This window comes from Helianthus annuus, chromosome 12, assembly GCF_002127325.2.
Source record: "Helianthus annuus cultivar XRQ/B chromosome 12, HanXRQr2.0-SUNRISE, whole genome shotgun sequence".
Taxonomy (NCBI): Eukaryota; Viridiplantae; Streptophyta; class Magnoliopsida; order Asterales; family Asteraceae; genus Helianthus; species Helianthus annuus.
In genome coordinates this window covers 122038250-122046672 of record NC_035444.2, presented here as the reverse complement: position 1 = coordinate 122046672, position 8423 = coordinate 122038250, and the positions used below count along the sequence as shown (strand labels likewise).

General features: G+C 37.5%; 1 protein-coding gene across 1 annotated transcript; it reads left to right on the top strand.

The window, feature by feature from the left end:
- Nucleotides 1–329: 329 nt before the first annotated feature.
- Nucleotides 330–2212, top strand: LOC110919732 (glutamic acid-rich protein-like). Its single transcript, XM_022163991.1, has 3 exons — nt 330–699; nt 801–862; nt 968–2212. The coding sequence occupies exons 1-3, from the start codon at nt 330–332 to the stop codon at nt 2210–2212; spliced, it is 1677 nt and encodes a 558-aa protein (XP_022019683.1).
- The last annotated feature ends 6211 nt before the right edge of the window (nt 2213–8423 follow it).

Here is an 8423-nt window from a genome sequence, read left to right as displayed (position 1 = left end):
GGGAATCACAACCAATATTGGTAGATGAACCAGTGGTGAATCCAGCTGATATACCTCAAGAAGGTATTGATTTGACGAAGGTGACATTTGAACAATACTTAAAGCATACTGAAGCTACAGTTGCAAAAGCTCAAAGTGCAAGTGTTCAAGCTGAAGGTGTTAAAGAAAAGGAGCCCGAAGGTGTTGCACATACTGACTCAGATGATGCTGATGATGAATCAATAGAAACAGAATCAGAGATTTAAAGAATTGGTGTTGGTAAGGTTCAGTTGAAGAAGAAACATCAGAAAAAGAAGAAGAAAGGATCTGATGATGAAGATTCTACATATATGCCAACAGCTGAAGAGAAAAAGAAACTTCGTATAAAGCGCAAAGCTGTTCAAACACGCGTCATTCCGAGGAATGTAAGGGCAAAGAAAGGAGGTGCTACTATTCCTGAAGGTCAAAGCGGCAAAAGTGAAAAGCACGTGACAACTTCAAAGGGTCCTGAAGCTGAAAAAGATCAAAATGTTGAAGTTCCTAAAGTTCCAGAAGTTCAAACACAAAGTATTCCTGAAGTTGAGGTTCAGAAGAAAGGAGGTGCTGAAGTAAGAGTTTCTACACCATCACCACCACCAAAAAATCCTGAGGTTGCAGAGTCTTCAAAGCCAAAGAAAACCGTTCTTCCTGATCTATTTGAAGGTTTTCCCAACATTCAAGGTGAATTTAAAAGACGATATTCTTTCTGGTGATGAGTTCGATATGTTTCATGATGCATCTATCAACAATCTGAAAAAGAAAATGAGTTTTCTGGAAAAAAGAGAAAGAGAAAGCTGAAGCTGAACATGACGAATTGAAAAAGCAACTTGAGGAGCTTTCTAAAGTGAATAAGAGATAAAGTCTGTCATGATCAAACATTCAAAGAAGATAAAGAAAATGGAAGGAGATGTTGATGATAATGCAACGCTGTTTGAGTTACTATCAATAGAGATTTTCTGATCTGCATGTGAAGAACAAGAAACTGAATGAGATAAATCAGACGCTAAATCAATTGCTAAGTGAACTTCATGAAGCGTCGACAAATGAATTTAAAGCGATGAAGCTAGAGATGGAAGCAGTAAGGGCTGATAAAACAGTGAAGGATGAGCAACTTAATATGTTATATACTGTGATTGAACAACATCTGGGTATCAACGTTCAATCTATCTACAACAATTTGGAGATTCAAAGGGTTGAAGAGCAAAGGGCTCAGAGAGAGAAAGACTTAGCTGAAGATGCAACAAAGAAGAAGAAAGAATTAATTGTCGAAACTCAAGAAGCTGGAGGTTCTTCGAGTCAAGCTGATGTTGAAATGGTAGATGCTGAAGTGGATCCTAAAGGGTTTGTGCTTGTTGGTGATTCTACTCCTCTATCTTACAACTTTGATGATATCATTCGTCTTGTAAAAGTGGAACAACGAAAAAGAAAGGTGAAAGAACCTAAAGTGTTATTACTAAGATGGAAAGAAGAAGAGAAAGTAGTAGAAGAGGAAGAAGAAGTAGATGAAGAGTTAGAAGATATGCTTGATGCAGTTGATAATTATGATCCTTCATGGGATGATTTCATAGACAAGGAAGATGATGATGATCAAGGGTCAACAGGGTTATTGATTGTGAATCCCTCTGTTCAACAAAAGATAGATGATTTTCTGAATGACGAGATCAACGAACAAGAGGAGGATCAACACCAGGAGTCTTCGTCTTCTGGAAAACAACATGCAGACCAGGTATTCCTCACACAACCAACTGTTATATTTTTAAATGCTCCATTTAAGGGGGAGTTGGAGGTACCGAGGTCTAGGGCTGAAATGTTAGAAGAGTTGGGTTTAGGCGACGGGAAGTTCAAGTTTGATATTGAAGATGAAATTCTTTCGTCACCTGAAAAGGAATATGAGTTTAAGTATGCTCATGAAGCTGATAATTACAATGATGTAATAGTTGAAGATGGTTCGGATAGTTCTGAAGACGATACGGTATTTCATTATTCTGGAGTTGATGAAACTTTTCCCACTCTTGCTGAAATGTTCAAGGAACAGAATGAAGAAGAGATCAGAAGGAAAATTGTGGAAAAGATCACTACTGAAGGCATTCCACAAACTGTTCCACGAGAAACTTTGGCAAAAGAAAGAAAGAAATGGTTCAAGATGATGCCCAAGGAAAGGAAATATAGAAGACTTCTTCAGTACTTCACGTAGAATGCTGATTTAACTTTGGGAGATATCTTATCATGGGGCTATCTGGAAGATCTAAAAGTGTATGCCATCAGACGGGAAATGGGGGTTCAATACTTTGAATTTCTGTCAGATATTAAAACCCTCCCGTGGTGGGATGTTGAAGAGTTGGTTCAAACAAAGAACATAAAACAATTCTATTATGGTCTGGATGTGAAGCAGCATGATCAACACTTGTGGGATTACATTAAGCTGTAAGCAAAGGAGAGATTTCCAGATTGGAAGTTGTAGTATCCAGAACAAGATATACAAGTTGATCCAGTCACAGGTGAGAAAGATATTACATTGATAATAAAGCCGCCGAGATGTTTGAAAAATATGCCACTACGTGCTATGGAGCAAGACTTCTATGAAGACCTTAAGGGTTGGATGTACAACCAGAGCACAGCGGATGCGGTAATTTCTTTGTATGATAAGAGGACTGGAGAATCGAGGAGGATTAGTGTGCTGGACCCGATGTGGTTGGTAAACTGCTCCAAGAAGGATATTGATTGCTTATTCTACAACAAGATAGTGTATGAGAAGCCAGACAAAATCCAAGCTCTGGAATATCAGAAATTAGTGGATTAGTGCTACACGAAAGACATTAATTCTGGAAGATATTGGAAGTCGAAGTGGAGAGACTTGGAGATTGATGAGTTCTTGAAGAGTTATAAGCGCAGTGAAAGATTCAAGGCGATTGCTGAAAAAGCTGCGAAACTTGGAAAATACAAGCTGATGAGACCTCCTCCAACAGACTAGACACCGATCGAGAAGGAAGAAAATAAGATCCCACGGTGGGAGAGAAAGAGCGACGATGATCCTGAATACCGAAATTGGTGGAATGAAAGAGATGAGAAATAACGACAGAAAGCTAAGGAGCGAAGGCGTAGCAGGAAGACTGAGTGAAGACTATGCAGGAAGGAACTACAACTACATCGAAGGGGGAGTCTGTTAGTACATATGTTTGTAGCTTCCATCTGCATCGAGTCTTGTATATTTTGTGCTGTGTATGTATTTTTGTATATGTATGAACATGTATGTATGTTTGTGTCAAGACAACTCAGGGAACGGTGCTGATCTATAAAAGTGAAATCCGACGGACGACGTATGTCATCCGATCGAATGGCCATCCGATCGGATGACCATCCGATCGGATCACCATCCGATCGGTTAACACTTAATCTTTCCCTGGTTACCTATAAATAGCAAGTTAGTGCTAGATCTTTAAGACATTTTGCTGATCATTGTAAGGAAGCTCTGCTTGTCTGACTTTCTATCGGAACCTCTGTATTTTCAGTATCTTTGAATAGAATTCAGACGCGTTAAACGTTGAATTTGTCGTTGTTGATTCTTTGACATTATCAAGGGATTCCGTACCTTGATTCTGATCGATCCAGCCACGTTCTACTCAAACAGATCCTGCGTGTCACACCCCGACCACGTGGAACAACAAAACATGGCGGAAACGTCGGGGAGTGTTGTAACAGAATAATTGTTTCATAACACATGGAAATTGAAATATTGTTTTATTGATTAAATGGACTCATTGTTCTAATACAATCAAATAAGTACAACTATGATCTTCCAAGTTTTAAAGTTGCTAAGGCACGAGTCCATCTTAAATGTAGCATATATCAACAATCATCTCAAGACGGCACCTGAAACATGTGTAAAAATAGGTACGTCAGCATAAAAATGCCTGTGAGATACATAGGTTTCGTGAAAATGGGATTCATGACTTGAGTTTAAAGAAAACGTTTAATAACAGTCAGTCATGAACCTTGTAATTTGCTTTGTCTTGTAAATCATTTGAAAAACGATAAAATCAGATGATATGTAAAAATAAGAGAACACTGTGTGGTTCAATGAATAACCATGTAAAATGAGTTTGTATAAGATAAGTCGTTTGTAAATCATTGTCTTGTGAAAAGTGTGTTATTTGTATAAAATGTTATATGACCTAAATTGAAATGATTTAAATAATGCTACGATATGTGATACCATACAAACACTTATATATAGGAAGTACCAGCGGCGTATCCACCATGCTTGTATCATATTACACCCGCCTCGTTACTTAAGTCACTTACGCAAACCAAACCACCAATATAGAATGTTCATGTTTAAACCAATAGTCGAAGATTATTGTATAACTCAAGTTAAATGTAAACCATGTAATGTATAAACAAAAGTTATGTATGGTAAGTGAAATGAGATTTCTTAAACCACAAGTAAAAATTGTACAAAACAAGGTGTTTGAATAAATCAAAAGTTATGCTTTGTAAAATAATGTATGGTTAAACGAATAACCTTATAGTAGCATATTAACAGTATACTTTGGATTTGTAAACAACATATTAAAAATATGTTTTGGTTTGTTGATAAAATGCATCGGTTGGTTCTGTACAATACCACACATGAGAGTATATCAAACTATACTTTTTGGGAGTATATCAAAATATACTTTAAAGGTGCGATTTAAGAATTCATTCAGACCTAGTGCATCAAACTACACCTTTGAGACTATAAGGATACCACAAAGGAAATCCCTATTTGGATGGAGAAACAAATTGGTTTCAGACATTCCATGACAACAGGAATGGGGTGTCTAGTCCTATAGCGCTATATCATACTACCAATCGGTCTGGTGAATGAATAAAATAAGTACAATCCAACAATTAATCTTATAATCTTCGAGAAATCAGTGTTTAAACCATAGATAGTCATTTAGTTTGTCAAAAGATAAATACTAACATGTATAATCAATTATACTTTGAAATCATGAAAATAACAGATAGTTACACATGCTTCACCCCAAAACAGTTGAAAACAATAAAAGAGGGGAACTATGTACTCACCTGAGATTGCTTTGAAGTTCTTGTATAATAACCAGATAATGCTAAAGATCACGGGATATCAAACGGCACCTAATAGGTAGCTATGTTAATATACCGGACCAAATCGGAAGGATCGGATAGTATGCGGGTTCGTAAACCAAACGAGTATGGAGACTCGTGTAATATGGTTTAACAAAGCCTACATACTAAAATGAAACCTAACCTAAGTGCTTGCGACCCATCACGACCTGTTTAGGTAGCTTATGTTACCTTAACACGTCGTTCGCGTAGAACGCGTTCGGAACGCCTAACATCGCGACCACAAGGTATAACCTCGGAAGGTTATAGCTATGGTCACCTAATGTGTTTGGTCGGATCCTAATGATCGACCAAATGAGTCGTGTTCGAAAGTATAAGCGATGGTTTAGATCGCTTACCTTACGACCCTATATAAGCACTATACTAAAAGTGACGAGCTAAGCATGTTAGAACATGCTTAACTAAGATTAGAAAACAGGTTTGGCATCAAAACAAACAGCTTTGATGCTCACGAGTAGTTTGGTTACAAAATATGCAAAAATGCACATTTTGGCCGAAACTACGACTCGTCACTGAGCCTAGATAACGTGGTAGTCAGTAGGTATAGTTACTACGGACTATAACCATCGTGATCACACTCACGTTATGAAGTTCCATGAACTTCGGGTTGACCATAAGCTGGTCAATGCAGAAAGTCAACAAAACGTTGACTTTCGGACTCGAAAAGCTAATAAAAGAGCGAAAGAATACTTACGGAGGGTCCCCGAATGCTAATCTAGATCAAAGAGCTCAGGTATGAAGCAAAGGCATCAACTTAGAGCATTTTGATCAGATTGTGTGGGTTTTTGGCAACAAGGGGGGTATTTATAGGAAAAGTAGAACCGTTAGGATCGTTTATCGAATATCGTGCCATGATCTTGCCCGTACACTTGTCAAAATGTTGTGGTTACTGACAATGGCCCTTGGCTCTTGATTGGGTGAAAGGGCATTGCCTCTTGAACGAACGAAAGGCCAACTGCAAGTGGATTCAATGAATCTGCTGTACTGGGGACTCCTTACGGACCGTATGGGTTTTGGCTTACGGTCCGTAAGCCCTTAGTTTGGCAGATTTACAGTTTTGGTCCCTACAGCTCCAAAACTTGGTATTTGATGCATTTTTGACACGTTTAAGCCCCGTTAACCCCATTTCAAAGCTCTAAAATGATGTTAAAGTATAGGGAACTTAAAATGTGCTCAAAAATATCTCGGATGTCGGTTCGTTTGGTCGTACGGTCGCGATGTTCGGTTAATTACGACGGAATGCGCATAAGCGCGAAAGACGATCCAAATTGCGCGACGAATGGATTTTTCTCATGCCATACACAAAGGCATAATATAAGGATGCTTACATAAATTTTTGGATGTCCGGATGTATTCAGAACGTAAGTTATGCGCAAAAGTGCAAACTTGTGCACTTTTTGACACTTTTAGCCCCTGAATGATCCAAAAGTTTGTTTTAGCATACCAAACACCTCAAAGCCAATTTCTAAGCAATGTAAAGGATATTTATGGTATGTTTAACTTATGGACATGTTCCGGAATGTTTGTTACAGTTCAAATTGGCATACTTTCGCAGTTTGTCAAGTTTAGTCCCTGTAAGCGAATTAACTTGTTTTTGCCACACTAAAGCCTTCAAAACTTATTTCTAAGTTATGTAAAAGTTATTTACGATATGTTAAGCCTATGTCACTATTCCGAAGTGTTCGTTGGATTAAACTGGTCATTTTTACGCATCAGAGCGCGTATAACCCTCCAGAGAGCGATTTAAAGCTTAAAATCGAACAAGAGTTGATGTGTGCAAATGATACACATATTTTTACGAATCCCAAGTATGAGATACAATATTTCATTGTTTTGGAATTTGTTTGATGGTTGAAGTGACACAGGTGTCACAGTCTCCCCTACTTTAGGAAATTTCGTCCCGAAATTTAATTTTAGAGGAAACTTGTGAAGACAGTTGTGACGGTTTCGCCTTCTAATAGATCCCTTGAACCCTTAAGTAAAACTCGGGTCCATGTTAGGACTCTTAGCGAATTTGTTAACCCTCAAAGTGAATTCCTTGTAATAATAAAACATGAAATTTTGAACTACGGACAGAAGAACGTTTCTTATGAAGACTTGTCATAGGAAACTTGGTGTGTGATTGAGATCAGAATTGGGGGAGCGTGAGAATAAATGACATTGGTCGAAGTCCGAGACTTCTCCCGTATCATTATTCTTGTCACTAGGTCTTAACACATGATGAAGCTTCCTGTGGCTCCTGTGCACTGAATTCCATAATTATGTAGGCCTCCAAAATTACGTAATTCCTTGCACAGTCCGCACAGTCCATTTCATAATGCGTAGGAAAAATTACTTGAATAAACATGAAGCGATTCGACTAGACCACCAAAGGATCCCTTTTAATTAGATCAACGAACGATCTTTTTAACTAGATCAACACATGATCTTCTTAACTAGACCGTCGTACGATCTCTTTAAATAGACCACTTAAGGGATCATTTTTAGTTACATCATCACATGATATTTCTAATCAGATTTTCAAAATCAATATGTTTAACCAGACCATTCAAGAGGTCCAATTATAGAATAATACCTTATAACCCGAGGGACTTAACTACAATGTTGAAGTCCATTAAGGGTTTAAGATAGTATCTTTGGATATCCTATTATGAATCTCTCGTATGAGATATGAAAGATTCTATGAGGATTTGGATGGATCATATACAACCACAAAACATGTAAGAAAGCACATAAGCACAAATTTAGTTAACTTGATTCTTTATTTTGTTACCTTTAGGTATGGATATTCAAAGCACACTAGGAATCCAATCCATGGATTTCATTTGGTACTTTAATGATTTTTAAGGATCTGTCTATAAAGATAGAGGGATTCTCAATAAGAGTTTGACTTTGTTTCTTAAAAGAAACGAGAGTTTAAGGTTCTTGGGGAGATCACAAGTGATCATAATATGATAGAACCATGCGAGTAGTTTGTCTTTGGGTTGACATCATAAGGTTTCATCAAGCATTCATACAAACGCATAAATTTTGCAGAAATAAAAACAACAAATCTTTATTTATGTATGTTGGAACCTAAAGGTTTATTCATGCAAGTTAACAATATATAGGGATTGATCTTGTAATTAGTTTAATTATGTTTTGGGTTAATCTTATGTGGGTTGGGCTTGTAAGTGTGTCGCATGGGCTTGAGTAGTTTCGGCCCTTATGTAGTGTATTTAAACACCCTTAATCAATAGATTAAGGGTTGTTGATAC

Bases quoted from the DNA above. Each gene is read 5' to 3' on its own strand.
- LOC110919732 (XM_022163991.1), top strand. From the start codon at position 330: ATGCCAACAGCTGAAGAGAAAAAGAAACTTCGTATAAAGCGCAAAGCT. The intron at 700-800 runs GTGAATTTAAAA...TCTGGAAAAAAG, and splicing joins AGGTTTTCCCAACATTCAAG to AGAAAGAGAAAGCTGAAGCT. The intron at 863-967 runs GTGAATAAGAGA...TACTATCAATAG, and splicing joins AACTTGAGGAGCTTTCTAAA to AGATTTTCTGATCTGCATGT.